The sequence below is a fragment of the Polypterus senegalus genome, chromosome 5 (assembly GCF_016835505.1).
Source record: "Polypterus senegalus isolate Bchr_013 chromosome 5, ASM1683550v1, whole genome shotgun sequence".
NCBI lineage: Eukaryota > Metazoa > Chordata > Cladistia > Polypteriformes > Polypteridae > Polypterus > Polypterus senegalus.
The window spans coordinates 158,467,600-158,484,770 of record NC_053158.1 but is presented as its reverse complement, the minus strand read 5'-3'; the positions used below and the strand labels follow the sequence as shown (position 1 = coordinate 158,484,770).

The 17,171-nt window shown below is 36.4% G+C and overlaps 1 protein-coding gene across 11 annotated transcripts in view; it reads right to left on the bottom strand.

Moving 5' to 3' along the window:
- pfkpa (phosphofructokinase, platelet a) overlaps positions 1-17,171 on the bottom strand; it is a 104,129-nt gene that overhangs the window by 3,440 nt on the left and 83,518 nt on the right. For 3 of the 11 annotated variants that reach the window (XM_039753538.1, XM_039753539.1, XM_039753543.1), the window contains 5 exons: positions 13,826-13,990; positions 11,851-11,912; positions 11,556-11,667; positions 8,758-8,857; positions 5,868-5,873 (listed from right to left, as the gene is read on the bottom strand). In XM_039753538.1, coding sequence (XP_039609472.1) covers positions 5,868-5,873; positions 8,758-8,857; positions 11,556-11,667; positions 11,851-11,912; positions 13,826-13,990 — 445 coding nt within the window. Of the gene's footprint in view, positions 1-5,867; positions 5,874-8,757; positions 8,858-11,555; positions 11,668-11,850; positions 11,913-13,825; positions 13,991-16,346; positions 16,500-17,171 lie in introns of all 11 variants that reach the window. The other 8 variants (XM_039753547.1, XM_039753542.1, XM_039753546.1 and 5 more) reach the window with 3 other exon arrangements.

Sequence of the window (17,171 nt, the reverse complement as noted above, 5' to 3'; positions counted from 1 at the left end):
TTTGTTCATATACCTCTCACACGCCATTGGTTTACAACTCATCACTTGGATTGCAGTTAACATCTGGATGTATGTGCTGCTTATCTATGCGAGTCCATCCCGATTGGATACGTTTTTGTTTGGGGAGCACACTCAATCACCACACTATACATCAGGAACTGGTAGGACAAAACCTTACATTCCTTTCGGAAAGCTGTTCACAATGTTATTTCTTTAGCTCATCCATTGAAGTGTTTCGGACGTTTTCGTTAGTGTTTATTGTGCTGTGTTGCATTTTATTATTACCATTGGGGAGGGCCTTTGCATACATGGTTTTGTTGTATCATGTCCTCTTTTTCTGTGCTTTGATTAATGCATTCATTATTATTTATCAGTGTCTATGTGTGTGTGCCAGGTCAAGGCTAGGTGTGCTCCTGTGTCCCCACAAATAAACAAATTGCCATCTTTGGACAGTGTGAATCTTTGCATCATTGTAACCGCTACAGTATGACAAGACAAATTTAATTTCAATACAGGAGAGGTACACCATTTTAGTAAGAACTCTTAATTACATATTGAATTTCAAGCAACTATGGTGGCTATCAACTCAGAAGTACAGGAGCCCTGAACAACTGTTACTGAAATTCTGAGGTGAATATAAATGCACTTTAAACAAACTAAAGTTACCTAAACTAATAAATAGTGTAAGGTGCTTTATTCAACACAAACCCTGCCAAGCTTAGGTGGGCCTTTTACTCTGAGCTGGCACTCAAGAAAAAAATCTTATAAGGGGTGCCACCATAAGGTAAATGTCAAAGAGCAACAAAAGAGAAAATGTAACACATTCAGCACCCATGTGCCACTTTGCAAAGTCGTCCTTCATGACGCGTTGCCACTTCAGAAGCCTCCCCCTAACCCACTTTCTACAGCCGCTTTTAAGAAGGTGTTAAATAACCTAGCAAAAAATTGGAAAAAAGTTTTGCAGTGAAGTAATTAAAAAAAATAATTTTTGGATTTAAGCACTAAACATATTTATCTTTCCAACTTAAGGGTGTCAAGGGTGGCATCATCAATGTACAAGACTGCTTTTCTTTAGGAAGGGAAAATGTAATTATGTAAAATAAAGACAGACAGAAGAGAAACAATGAAATGTCTTTATACCTCAAGATTTAAAGTTAGTTGTTTCACAAAACAGTAGTTTGGACATAGCTATACAGTACTAAAGCATTAGTGTTTGATGGACAATACCAGCTTTGCACCATGGCAGAAGCTGGCTTTATTTTTTGATCCATTTTCACACACATGCAGCCTGGGTCAGTATACTGTAAGTCTGGCCCACTAATGTGCTTCATAACATTATTCTCGAACTTGCAATTTCTACAGGACAGTCTGAGCTCCCTTTCTCTCTACGCTTCACACTTCAAATACGCTTCTGGGACCCCACCCCCATTGATAACAGGCTGACCTTTGATCTCAATACAGAACAAAAAAAACAGTGGAAAAAGAAATAAAATGGCTATTCTTTCTATGGAAGCTCCGTTGTTTTTAAAATACACAAAACCAAAAAGATTTTTTTTTTAAAATCTTTAACGTAAATGAACTACATACTAGAATAATATTTTTATTTTTAAACTACCCCACATACTGTAACTGTAGTTTGTTGTGATGGTTGAAAAAAAAAATTACTCTTATGTTTTCATGCAGAAAAGAGATTTCTGATGTAACAAGGGTCAGGGCTAATGTGGCCAATGCTGGACAACGGCAAACAACATCAAAAGCATCCACTAAAAATCTTGCAATACTCATTTTGCATAATCTGCATATTAAGTAACCAAGTTGTATGCTCTCAACTTCCCAAAAACAAGTATTTATTACTAAAATATTATTAAATAAACCAGCTGCTGAAAACTGTCTCATGAATGAAAATGGAATGCACTCAGATGTGAACAAGCATTTGAATTTTACACCAGGCTCCCATCATTACATTTATATTCATAGCAGCTGTCTATGAAACTGTATGGATAAACTGACCTTGTTTGGGCATCTCGGTTATGCATGGATACAAGGCATATTCTCTAGTTAATGATAAAGAGAATGTTTTTCACTTGCTTTTATTTAACTTTTAATCTTTAGTTTTGCATGTCTGTCACCGCACGTGTTTTGTTGATATTATGTGAAGCGCACTGTTAGCCAATGAATAAGCTGTTACTATGCTGGACTCCTGACCAATGAATGAGGTGGAGAGGTGGGTCTTCAATTCAACTGCTCAGTCACATGTAAACGCATTCTGTTTTCATTCACATGAGCATTTTCTTGCAGTGATTTGTTTAACAATATTCTAGTAAAAACACATACTGTATGTTTGGAACGTTATGAGCATATGACTGGACGACTTGACACCTTGATTATGTAACATGAGTAATATGATATTTTTTTAAAGGAGTTCTTAAGAATGTTTGTTGTTTTGCAGAGTTAGTCATTTTTAAACCTCTGTTAACATGTTTCTGATTTATTTTCTGTTCTGCCTAAAAGCATAAGGTTAATTTTTTTTCTCAGCTATCATTACAACCTACATGGGGTAACATATTAAAAAAAAACTTTCAAGAGGAGAATTCATATAACCTATGGTAAAGTGGCTTTTATACAGTACTGTATATTGGTTTAGAAACTTTGGTATTTCCAATATAAACTTACAGAAGCACTGTATTTCTCAATGTTTTTCTTTATATTTATTTATTTAACAAGCTTCAATACAAGGCCAAATTCTTCCCTGGAGACAAACACATTTCTGTCTGTCTGTCAATCGAAACAACATTTAAAAAATTAGCAATAGAAGTATCAGTTTGCAGCAGTTTTCTTTCACTACATTGTATAACAAACACATTAGAAAGAAGGCAGACTCAATTCTTTTAGACAGAAGCCACACTTGGTTTCCTGTTTCACTTGTTGGGAGATTTAGATTTCCAGGGGTCAACAGCACCAGATTTAAGATCTTTTTTATCCTCGGAGTAGAATTCACATAGTTGCCAGGATCATGCTGAAATCTAAATTCTCCCCGCTGCCCTGCTTAGAAAATGGTATGGAACTGTTACAGTTAGTCTTATTTTTACATAACTTTTGGGTGGGTTACAATGGTTGTCATCTGCTGCTGCTGAGATTGTTTTGTTGTACCTTATGTAGTTTTGTACTTTCTTGTTGCAAACAAATCTGTTAAATTTGTGTTAAAATAAAAGTCTGCTTTAACCAGCCTGCAGAAACTCTTGGGTGACTATCATGTTTTGGTGGTGGACAGGAGGAGGAGTAGAGGACTTGATTGAGTGCTGGAGTGCTTGAACCCTCCACAGTTCAAATTCAATAAAACTACTGGCCTTAACTCAGACCTGGAGAATAAAACCTAGAGAATAACAGTTGAAGTGGTTCAGGTATGCAAGCAGACAGTGATCTTAATTGTATAACCAAATTTAGAAGGCAAATATAAAAAAAAGCCCAGAGCTGACTGTATTTCCAGAAGGGGCTCAGGTCCTTTGTTGTGGGTGGAAAACTTCTACGTATGTTTTACCCCAGTCTGTGGTTACAATAGGCTCTTCTACACAGTGGTATGTTGGGGCAGCAGCATGAGAACAGAGGATGGCAACAGACTTATTTAACGTTAATCAGAAGTGCTGGCACTAGCATGTCCTACATAGAGAAAGAAACAAAGAGAAAGACGTTGGCTAAGCTTCTGGCTGTCATCATGGCTGCCACACGTTCCCAGCATTCGTTTGATGCGTCCTCAGAAATTATGTGTCCGCGAGTTTCAGTATGTGAAGCTTTTATATTCAACGTAATGGCACGATACATTTTAAAAGGTCTCATATACCATCCTTCTGTGCTGTCTTTTTTTTTTTTTTTGCACAGCATCAGAATGTATGGCAGCATATTTCAGCCACAGAGAAAAAAAATTAAGGACACAGTAAAAAGGTGTATTTTGTGATTAAAGTGGATATTTTGGCTTTAATCTCAAAATGTCTACGTTAACCTTATATTTTACTTTATCATTAAAGTAGACCGTCGTAAATGTCATCTTAAAACCGACCCAGCTGTTAATCACTATGAGCTTCTGCGGCTTCCTCCTGACCTGATAGCAGCGGCAAGCAGCAATAGATCACCACACAGAACACATTACATTTACGATATTCCAGTTCTGTGCACATTTAGAATCCTTAGATTTATACTTGATAGCACTTTCATTGTGAAATGCATTACAGCATGTATGTCACACTTTACAAATAAATCATTAACTTCATTTAAATAATGAATACTGTTAATAATTACATACATGGGCATGACAGTCTTGCAGGGAGTCACGTCGCCTGCATGGAGTTTGCATGTTTTCCTGTTGGGTTTCCACAGTCTGCTCCAGTTTCCTTACAAGGACATGCAGAATTGGGGATCTGGGGACCCTAAAATAACGCCAGTGTATGTGAGTGCTTCTTATTCACCTTGCGATGAACTGTTGCCCCTCCAGAGATTGTTTCGGCCTCGTGCCCAATGCTAACTGGAATGGGTGCATCCCTGGATTGATGGATGTAATCATTAAACATCCTGTTCGGAGATATTGCGGCAAGGTGTCCTCGGAATTTACTGGATGTTTCAGGCAATTCACAACACAGCGAAGCTAAACCTGTTTTCACCATGATGATATCTCACACTGCCATCTGGTGGAATCTTCCAGATTTACATAAAGTACACGTGCAAGTATGAACAGTACAATGCTTGTGTAGCAGTAGCGTCCACTGGAGCAGGCGTTACGTCGCGTGAAGTATAAACCTGGCCTAACACTGTCTGCATGACGTCTTGGTCAGCCTATTGAGCAGCTTCAGCAGAAGGTTAATTCCAAGACAGTCCTAGAATTGTGATTGGAGTTGCTACTATAAAATGTTACGACATGACTTAAGGCTACACGGTCTTTTTCTTCTACTTTAAAATGTCACATTTAATTAATTTATGGATTTATATAAACTATTTATTACAATCAATAAGTTAGTGTATTGTTACTGTCTGTTAACATAAATATCAGTTGTTCTGGAAGCACATCCATTTTTATGACAGTTGTTGCATTGTTTGGTTGCTAAAATCAGAGCTACAAAAGTGTACAGCAATGGATGCACTGCTTCTATGATAAGGATTTCAACAATGTTTTGTCGTGAAATTGACCAGGTATGAATGAGTGTGACCATGTACATTAGCAAGTCTGTGACAGAGTAACAACAAATGCAGGTTTAATTCTTCCTTTGCTCTTGATGCTGCTGTGACAGCTCCCTTTTACTGTTACTGTCTAATGGACTAAATGCCCTAAAACAACTTCAGCAGACATGACTTGTGCACACCTACATGTATTCACGAAGCACTTGGTTGTACTTTCATACAACATTTTTGAATCTACAGTTGCCAAACAGTGTGCACTTCTGTTTGCTTCTTCATCTGAATTTCTCTCTTCTGTGCTGTTTCCCTCTTAAAATGATTTACCATGGAAGTGTCTTTACTAACTTTACAAGAAGAATCACTAAGGAGTCTATGGCATTAAACCTCTTTCAACAGCTGCTCCTAGAAATTGTGTATGTTCCTTATGTGCAGTACATCTATAATCTACAAGGTATGTGTTGGTGGACAGCTCCAGATTGGTATGGTCATCTGGTCTGATGTCAAAACGTCTGTGTGCAGAGTTTAGATCCACATATGTAAAAAGGATGATTTGGCAATAAGTGCATTTAGAAAAATGGATGAATGAATAGACTTTTCTGGGGACTCTTCAGTGAAATTACAGTACTTGAGGCTGCTGTACAACACTTTCTATCTGTCAGTGTTGTTAACATTTAGCTTTGCTAGAAAAAATGTAAATGATTTACCTTCATCTAAGGCAATCCATGCAGACAGCAACAAGAGAAAGAGGGACAAGATAAAAAGAATGAAGAACAAATTTAACTACAGTGTGTTCACAATTCAAAAAATAAAAAAGCAGTAAGAAAATCCATGAATTGACAAGATTATACACAAATATTGATTAAGACACTCACTAAAAGGAAAAAGACAGCAATATAACATACTGGAATAAAAATAGTCAAGAGGCTATTAAGCTGTGAAAAATGAATTCAATGTACACTCCTAGTCTGTGAAATAATGGACAATGCCTGTCTGAGAACTGGCTGAGCGGGTTGCTATCACTTGATATTATAGTCAAATGAAAGAACAATGTGGTCATTGTCTGTTACCTTCTAGTCTTTACTAGCAGCAAGCAACTGGTTAGCAGAGGTTGTCATGCATACAGCTGATTTTACAGCTTTTCTTGACACTAATGACAGGCTGGCAGCTCTTGAGAATGCTGTTTATAAAGAATTCTGCAATAATAATAATTGATTACATTTATATAGCGATTTTCTAGCTACTCAACTATCACCAATGTGAGGCATCCACCTGAATGATGCAATGGCAGTCATTCTTGTGCCAGTATGCTTACCACATGTTATCTATCAGGTGGTGAAGGTTTGACAGAGATCACCAAATACAGACAGGGGATAATTAGGGGGCAGAATGGATGAGGAGGTGATGGGTAATTTAGGAACTCTTTTTGAAAGACACCCATTTTTTATGACCACAGAGAGTCGGACCTTGGTTTTACATCTCATCCTAAGGCTGACTCCATTCTTTTGCCGAACATTGTCCATGTCAGTGCACTGGAGCATTGGGAAACACAGATTAAGTTCCCCCTGCTCACCACAACAGCTCCTCTTCCAGCAGCAGCCAAAGCTTTCCTGGTTGGTCTCCCATCCAAATAATGACTGAAACCAAATATCCTTAGCTTCAGATGGATTGCCTGTTCTGAAGAGCAGGTGGCATGGCTCCTGGTAGAGTTTCATGCAATACCTAGTAACTTTGTAAGCAGCTGCCAGACATGGTAATGGTGTAACCGTTTGGTAGCGATATTATAAGGTTGTTACAACTGTACAGAAAACCAAAGTTCCAGGATCTACAAACCTTGTAAGAGTCAAAGAATGATTCCAAAGACTTTCTGCCCAAATTTCTGTAAATAATTATTCAGTTTGGCGGTGTCACTCAATTAATTGCTACAACTGGTTTTCAAGGTGCTTTGGTCTTAGCTATTGAGTCCAGGTCAAAGGTTTCTGGTATATTTTACAACTATATAAAAATCACATATATATAATTTATTTGGTTGTGTATACAGTAAATATTATAATATAGTATATTATGCCACACTTCTAACTAGTGCCACCTCAGGATCCTGAAAATTAAAATACAAAACAATACACAACATTAATAAATGACATACAAAATGGTCTTATTAAATTAACTCATAAAAGTTTGGCTTACAAAGCAAAAGACAACAAGTATTAGACTTCTGCAGACCAGTTTGCCCTGTTAGGACCTTGGAAGAACTGAAGTAATAGAGGTAACAGCTATCCCACATCCCCCTGCCCTCCGTCTCCTCTCTTCATGCCTCTACTTCACATAAATCATCCTGCCTCCTCCACCTGGCTCAAATATGCTTACAGAAATTGGCCATATAACCTCCTCCTGTGGTTGCTTCTATAATGTATGTAAACAGTGAACCCTCAATTCCCAAATGGTGCTCAAGGTAGAGGGCACACCTTGCCCCCTTGGGTCTACTCTAAGTTTACATGTGGTCCAACTAAAGCCAGATATGAGTTGGATTATACCTTTCACTCACACAAAGCACATTTTCAGTACTTTTTCATTTTTTTTAACTTGTATGCCTGTAAACCTTTCCTCTGCATTTCTGAGTTTTAGTAATACACCATGAACCAGGAATCCCACATTATAAATAGACAATTTGTTGCAGTCATTGTTAATAGAATGACTTGTAAAAAATAACTCATTTTTCTCTCCTTCTGAATATGCTCTGTGCTAAGGTAATAATAATTCTTTATATTTAAATAGCACTTTTGTCACTACTCAAAGTGCTTTACATAGAGAGTGGGGAGCCACTTCAACCAACACCAATGTGTAGCACCCATCTGGATGATGCAACGGCAGCCTTTTAGTGCCAATACACTCACCACACACAAGTAGTTGGTGAATTGGTAAGAGTGAGACCCAATTAGGGACAAGGTATGGTTAGGGGGCCAGAATGACTAGGACCTGGTGGGCAATTTAGCCTGGACATCGGGGTACACCCTACTCTTTATGGAGGATCTTTTATGACCAGAGAGAGTCAGGACCTTGGTTTTGCATCTCATCCATAGGATGACACCATTTTTACAGAAAAATGTCCCTGTGATAGCACTGGAGCACTGGAATCCACATGAAGACCACAGCGTAAGCGTATCGTGCAACACCTCTTCCAGCAGCAACCCAAGCTTCTCCTAGATGGCTTTCCATCCAAGTACTGGCCAGCTCTGAACATAGCAGTGGATTACCTGTTCTAAAGTGCATACAATATGGTACAGCTTCTAGATATTAATACAGACTTCTGCAACACAATGCACAATATAATGTACAGTATATTCAATTGGTTAGAAACTGTAAAATCTAGACCAAGGAGTTAAACCTTCGCTGATGTGATAATATTTGTGTAAATGTTGCATGACTAAATTATTTTTGTTATTATAGCTGGGAACTTGTGAAAACCTTCTGAGCCTGTCCTCAATTAACAGTGCTATACAAAAAGAAATTAAATGGATAATTGAAGAGAGTTCTTATGGATTCTTAGAAAGAGGCAATAATGTATATGAAAGCTGGTATTATGTAAGAAGATAATACCTTGTCTGTAGGTTTCCTTAAGCTTGCGAGAAATCCACAGCATTGCTTTAGCTGCTATCTTGGTTCCAAAGTTTCTATCAAATGGTGAAGGTGAACCACCCTGTAAAAGTACAAGTTAATTGAAGATTACACTTCAAAGCTTCTAGGAAACATCAGTAACAAGACTGTAATAAGAACAAGCAAAGAAATATCCAAGTACAGTTTTCTCCAGTAAAACCTTTACAAAGACCTATAAGCTAGTGCTCTGCATCCGTAATCTATATAAACAAAATTATATATAAATAAAATATTGTCTGTTTAGCTTATTCACTAATCATGCAAAAACAACTGATTTTCATTAAATGCTGCATGTGCCTTGCTGTTGGTCCAACTTAAAATACAGATTATAAGTCATAATAGGAAAAGGAGTTTTAATGGGAATTGGGAGTCTCAAATAAACAGCTTTGAAAAAAGGGACTTCATTTCCCATCAGGCCGCAAGAGTGTACTGGTGTTCAGACGAGGGTACAAGTTTTACAAAGCAGAATCTCATCTAGGACTACAGGTAAGTATAGTGTTTTCTTCTTAATTGTTTTGCATAACAATTTCAGTATCTCACAGGATTAAAACTTTTGTCTAAGAATACATGTTTTTGTGTCATTGTGGTTTGTGTTTAGCCACGTTGAATTTTCTAAAGGCAAATTTTCCCATATTTATTTACACCCAGGTAATGCTGGGCATTTTGGCAAGTAATATATAACAAAAGTGAACAGTTCTCACTCTCAGTTGTAAAAAGCAACAAAGCACTTTGTGATATCACAAATAATTGTCAGCTTTGAAATCTTCTAGTAGTATTTAATTCAAACATAATGAAGTCTGACTCCCTCTAAAAAAACCTCTCAGCTGAAGGTAAAAGTTAGGAAGATGACTGTCAATAAGTTATTAATATGACCCATGCATGAAAATGTAATTCACGAGAGTCTGGAGAGTGCCTTACATTAACTGATTTAAGAGGAGGTATTTGTAGTGGTTTGTGTTTCTGTACGAGGTGAAAGAACAATGATATTATCTTGTCTCTACCCCAACATCCCTTCTAGTAAGGAACATAAAATACATCCAAAGCAGGGTCAGTTGACCACCAGCATCTCAGGTCACACAAGTGCTCATGTAAGCCTTTATTTAACATGTAAATGGTGTTTTCAAAACTAAACTCTTGCCATGGCTATTAAATGGGACATTTTCCTGCTACTGTTTAAAGACAAGTTATGCAAGTGTGCAATTCAGAGTTAGAGAGTGGGCAGTGTTAAAGATATATGTGGCTTTGAATGTGGGACAACAATGCATCAAATCACTGCCATTAGCATATCAGTAGCCCATATAGCGCTTCTTTGTACTTAACACTATGAAATCTAAGTGTAAAGGAAAAGGGACTCAGTCCAAAATCCAGCCAGTCGTACTCCAGTGCGCATAAACTAAAATAACAGCTAACTAAAGCAGCAAGAGGTATATAAGAACACACCATTCAGGTACTTTGTCATGGCAGCTGATGACCTCACCAAGTACCAGTCATGTCAGCAAAAAAGCAACAAGTTGCTGTTTCAGTGTGCCAAAAGGTCACAAGCATTAGAACAATGGAGGATTAAAGGACTGTCGAGTTTCTGCAGACTCATGCTCATGAGAGAACTAAGTTATGAAGAAAATGAGTTAGAGTTTGCATCCTCCACCATGTGGTAACAATACAGCTGTAGTGTGTTTATGTGTGGTGTATCACAGCATGTACTATATACGTATAAGAACAGCAAGATCTGTACACCTGGACTAATTATAGTATGAATATTATCTTTATGGCAGCAGTGAAACCGGTCTTCATGCTACAAGCCTTAGAAAGTCCTATAATTGTTTTAAGAACATGACAGTTAATTCTGCCCACCCAGTTGACAATTTTCTACTGAACTCAATCCAGCTTCTGAGGAATGAAAGGAAATGAGCGATTTGTAGTAGAGATATGACACAAACTAATCTGAACTGAGTATGGGCATATGTGAATCAAGATCATCTAGCTGTACTTTCCTCATATTATGGATTTCATACTGCAAATAGGCCAAGACTATTCAAAGGATAAATAGGAGACTAACTCACTATTCAGTAGATAGCCTATATAGTTAACTGACCACTTGGTGTACTTACCCACAACCCATGAACCCATGAATAGAGATAATTCTGTACATTTTTAGTAATTTTGTTTCTTTCACTTTCATTTCATTTCTGCTCTTCAAATATTTTTTGGATCAATTTATGAAGATTTTAGTATTGTTTAGTGTCTTTTTTATGTCTCTGTTTTTATTATTATTGAGTGCTTGTCACTATGCAAACCAGCTTGGTAAGTGCAAAGTGTGACCTCACGGACACAAATGCATTAAGGTCAGTCCCTAGGATCGTTGGGATATTTGAGACTGAACTGCAAACAAAATTTTTGGTGGTTTGGTTTGGTGTGTGCTTTGCAGGGTATTCTGGTTAAAACAAACTTTGCAATAGCTAGCTGACTATGATTTTGGGTTTACAATTTTTGGATTGATGAAATATAGCCTATCTAATTATGTTTGACTCTTGGATATGTTTCACCTTCTGGTTATTCTAAGACTACAGCGTCGGCAGAACAAGTTCATAAATTGATCATATTTACATATTCAGCTTTTGAGTAAAAATGTAAGCAATTTAAGAGTGATAAACACTGCTTTGTGAAAATACAAAGATTCACAATACTTAGCATGCAGCACATAACTAATACATCTTTTCAGAGCACATGGAGTTTTTAAATACCTGTTGCATGTGTCCAAGAACATTCTTTCTGCAATCAAACACCCCCTTTCCCTCCTCGGAGTACAACTGATAGATGAAGTCTGTTGTGTAGTTTTCATTTGAATTCTCATTTCTATAACACAAACAAGAATAGAAATAAAGAATGTTCGAAATTTTACCAAATGTGTTGTGCGAGAATACTTTATTAAGTAGACACCTCAGTTAGGGATCAGTGTGCCATAATACTCAACAAAAAGTTCTCAACCAGATACACAACAGACTGCAAGTCACTAAAGAAAGATTCCTTAGGACTCACCTCAGCACCAGGCCTCGCTGAATACTTGTTTTCATTTTTTCTGTTAAGTGCTCCACATTGGACTAAAAACAGTAAAACACACAAAGTTACAAAGCAAACAGTGCTGCTGGTTTAGTCAAAATAATATGTAACTTTAACTAATCACTTGTCAGTGCTTCAGATAATAAAACTGGAGAAAACCCTTAAATTATGATTTCTAAACAGCTTTGAATAAAGTTTTAAATTAAACAGATAAAGTTAATATTTGCCTTTTTACTTCACTACATTATTTCTAGTCAATGTATTGTATAACAATAATAAAATAATAATAAATATATATATATATATATATATATATATATATATATATATATATATATATATATATATATATATATATACTGTTAGAAATACCTAATTTTGGCCTGGTGCATTTAAAACATTTAATATTTGTGTTAGCCATGGGATTAAAGTTAGACAAAAAAAGATGCATTACTTGTTTGTCAAATTAATAAGCTGCAAAACACTGGATTCTTCTAGTCTGTTTTCAATGCATTTCTAGTTTTGCCCTCAGCTTTATTTATGCTAATGGCCAGGATTACTGTATTGGCAATTGCGTTCTTTTAAGCCAGTTTTCAAAAATACTCAGATTTTCTGACAATAGAAAATATTTTCAAGTAATCCCAGTCAAATCAGTAACTCCATCCATCCATCCATCCTCTTCTGCTTATCCGAGGTCGGGTCGCGGGGGCAGCAGCTTAAGCAGAGATGCCCAGACTTCCCTCTCCCCAGCCAATTCTAATAGCTCTTCTGGGGGAATCCCAAGGTGTTCCCAGGCTAGCCAAGAGACATAGTTCCCCCTGCATGTCCTGGGTCTTCCTCGGGGCTGCCTCCCGGTTAGGCGTGCCCGGAACACCTTACACCAGGGAGGCGTCCAGGAGACATCCTGATCAGATGCCCGAGCCACCTCATCTGACTCCTCTCAATGAGGAGGTGCAGTGGCTCTACTCTGAGCTCCTCCCGGATAACTGAGCTTCTCACCCTATCTTTAAGGGTAAGCTCAGACACCCTGCGGAGGAAACTCATTTCAACTGCTTGTACTTGCATATCAGTAACTCCATGATTTGAAATTAATAATAAAAAAAAAAAACTGATTACCAAGTTAATGGTGAATGTGCATAATTGATGCCACACTTTAAAATTTAAAGACTGGCAGGGCAATTCAAACTTCCAAAGGGATGAACGTTTTCCTGAACACTGAATGTTCTCTTTATCAGTGTCAGTAGACTGACAGTGTCTTGAAACCCAAAAAATTTCAGTTTAGATATCTACTTTTTATTGAGCATTGTTTCTCGTTTTTTTATATGGTGGATTCAGAAATTATTTAAACTCCTTCACTTTTTTACACATTTTGCTATGCTGCAGTCTTGCACTAAAATAATTTAAATTATTTTTTCCTCCACATCAAGTAACAATCAATGTCCCAGAATAATAAAGCATAAAGAGGATTTTGGAAAATTTTGCAAATTGTTTAATGTTGACACTGATGCAAGAATTGAGACCTTGGTTTTTGTTTTCTAATTTAATATACAGTACCTTTAATACAAAGCATTTGTGTACAGTCAGTGGGCTTTAAATACACAGTAATATGAATATAAGCAGTAATTTATTAATGGGAATCTCATTTATTGTTACAATTTAAACCAACATAACCTACTGAGAAACTGACTATTTCCTACAAGAAGATGTAAGATGAACCTTTTGAACTATCAAAACTATAATTAAACTCTTAACCTAAAACAGCCAATCTTCTCTTTCTCCCTTCTTACCTTATTTACTCTTTCTGACTAAACTGTATCTTCCGATACACAATTAAAACTCTCCTTACTATGTAACAGAGTTTAGAATCAAAAAATGTAATAATATATCTTGCAACTTTACGTTTGCTGGACCTCCACCAAAAGTAGTAAGAATATTTAAAAAGTGTTACACAAACCTGGAGATCTCTGATATCAAAGGGCTCCTCAAAGATGTACGCAGCATCAGCACCTGCTGCTAGACCACCCACACTAGCCAAGTAGCCACAGTATCCTCCCATCGTCTCAATGATGAACACACGTCTCTTTGTGCCACTGGCGGACTGCTTAATGCGGTCACAGGTCTAACGCAGAAACATCGAAAGTATAAGAAATAAACAAGGGGAATGATGCATGGGGAAAAAAAATCTAATTACACAAGTGCAGCGGCTCTATTTTAAAACTCTATTTTAAAGAAATATCTTTTAGTACTCTATATTGGTCTTATGTTAGTAAATGTGAAATATCGAATGAATTAATAATGCTATCCTTTAAATTTAATACATTCTATTAAATGTTAAAAACACCAAAGCGCGTATGTAAAGGGGGTTTTCCACGATGCATCTCTTGATCTTTTTGTTCTGTAAACAGAAAATGAACCATAATTATTAAAAAACATTTAAAAAAAAAAGTTGAATTGTTTAGGCTATTAAACAACATAGATATATAATGTTTGAGAATAGTATTTAAATTTAGATTTGTTTTTCCCATGGGCTGTGGGGTGGGAACTATTTCACAATTTCTTTAAAAAAATTGCTGCAACTTGGCTTTTGTGTCAAAACATTATGTGCAAGATACAAACAAAAACAATTAATAAATAAGTCAATATATCCTTTTGGTGCTGTAGCCAAAAAAATAAGTTTACAGTATGCTATTATATAGTACTTTATAATTCATTCAATAATCAAAAAAAATGCATTATTTACAATGGCCTGTATTAAATAGTATTCATGTAGTGGCTAATTAATACTAATTATAATTCATAATTTCTGGTATTTTCTTTTGAATATTAAATATTTAACAACAGCTTTGAGAAATAAGCATATACCATTGATGCTATTTCATTTTTAAAATAATGTTAGGCAATTCATCATGAAAAAGTCAGTGGTTTTCATTCCAACTATTTTAAGCTTTTTATTAATGCACTAAGAAACCTAAAGATTATTGTAGTGATATGAGGGATGTGCTTGGGTGAATTGTGTGATTTCTTAAAATGTGTGAATTTTGAGAAACCAATGTGTAGAGGATGGGTGCAACAAAATTCTACAGTAATTATTAACATTTTATTGTTCCCAGTGAAACATAACATATACCAGAATGCACTACAGCAAAAGTTAGTATACGGTAGTCATGCAACATAATACATTATCGGCAATATTTCTGGGTATTTTGATGACATATTAGATCTTTAATGAAAATTAATGTCTCTAATTTATTATGAAAAACTGGATAACAGGTTCATTACTAGGGTTGCCACCTGTCCCAGTTTTCCTGGGATTGTCCTTCATTTTAATGGTCAGTCATGGAAACAATATTCTCTCTCTGTCCCGGTTTTCAGTAGGCTAGTTCAGTTTTAGAATTTGTCTTTATGCCCATCCTCTTGAATTATACATCAGTTTTCCACTGGTGTGCACTATCATTGGCTCTAGCGTGATCGTGTGACAGGCCCATCAAGCCTGTGCGGCTACTACTGGCGGCACTAGATGTGCAGTGAACCAATAATTGTGCTGAGATGTGTGCCGAGATGGAGGATAAAGATGATATTTTGTCTTCTAAGTCTGACAGACCAGTAAAAAAGAAACGGACACATTCAATGTCTTTCAATATGGATGAAAAATAAAGGTTACTTACTACTTATCACGGTCTGTGACATGGCCACAGCTACGTGTCCACTGTTTGCGGGAACAAGGCCAGTGCTAAAATATTCAGTAACTCTAAAATGGAAACTAAGATGTCCTGTGGCAGAACTAAGAGAGAGGACTTAGTTGAGAATGTGTTGGCACCATTTAATCAAGGGAGATTTGCAGAAGAGATGCACACAGCACAGCCTTTTCTAATTCTATGACGCCAGTTCATGGTCTGTATGTCCATGTCCAGGATTTTTGTCAGACATAGGTGGCATCCCTAGTCATTAATATTACAGATATAGAGGACAGTCAAACTCTTTCTTGCATGTACCAATTAACATGCAACACATTACCATCTCTGGTGTCATGTACAATATATATGTATGAACCTTTATCTTTATCTTGTTAAGCACATCAAATATGTGAAGGGTGCTTTATAAATAAAATGTCTTATTATGATTATTAACACGATAAATAAAAATCTAAAATGAACCCACTTATTTTAACATTATCTATACCTGGGCAGAAACTCTTTTGTAGGTATGTGAAAATTAGGAGTAATTTCTGGGAATATACTGCAGTAGCTACTAAAACTACATTACCTGATACATTATCTGATAAACACTTCATTCAGGACCCAAAGTCTTTGAATAACTAACTATTCACTGAATTTAAAACATAATTGTTTTTGGAGAGCTACACACTTAGGCTATCTTGTACTCATTTCATATAATGTAAGAAGAGAAAAAGAAAACAGTAAAATGCGGGCCAATTCCATTAATATTATAAAAATAAATCTGAAATATTATCTTACCTCCACGATGGCATTGAGTGAAGTGTCAGCACCGATACTGAAATCAGTGCCAGGCACATTGTTACTAATGGTAGCAGGCAGCATACACATGGGGATACAAAGCTCCTCAAAGTGGAGACGTGCTTCACTTAACTGCAACAAACTTTCATATGCCTGGAGCAGCATTGTAAATGCATTAGATCTGTACTGTATTGTGCATTATAACATATTTTTAATACTGGTATATACCCTACACGTGACTCTTTCCGTGTGATAGGATACCTGGCTTCCCATTGGCAAACAGGAGATAAAATGCAGGGGGTGTGGCTAAAATTCAGGTGTGTTATGTTAGATCTGAAGAAAGCCTGGTCCCAGTAAACTAAGGGCACACATTGGCACATTCACATCCCAAGGGAAACACAGAGGTTTAAGAAACATAGTGAGTGATTAGTGTACAGGAAAGCAGACTGAATTTTGGAAGGGGCAAAAGAATAAGTTAAGCCAACATTTATTTGTAATGCAAAGTCACTAACTGATAGATAAGAATTATAACAAAGGATAAGTCTTAATTAGAAGCAAACTAGCTTTTTCAGTTATACTTTAATCTCAATGACTTTATTAAGGTTAACAAATAATTCATATTTTTAGTGATTTTGAAATCTCCTTTACATACTTGATTTGTTTATTGTTAACATCAAAGGAATAAGATCTGAAGAGTCAATGCAAGGTTAAACACACTGCTTTATGGTAGTTTCTTCAATGTATGCAACACTGTGGCAACAATTGCCAGCAAAGTATGTGATAATTTAGTTTCTGAGGCAAACAGTGACTGATTATTTAACTGAA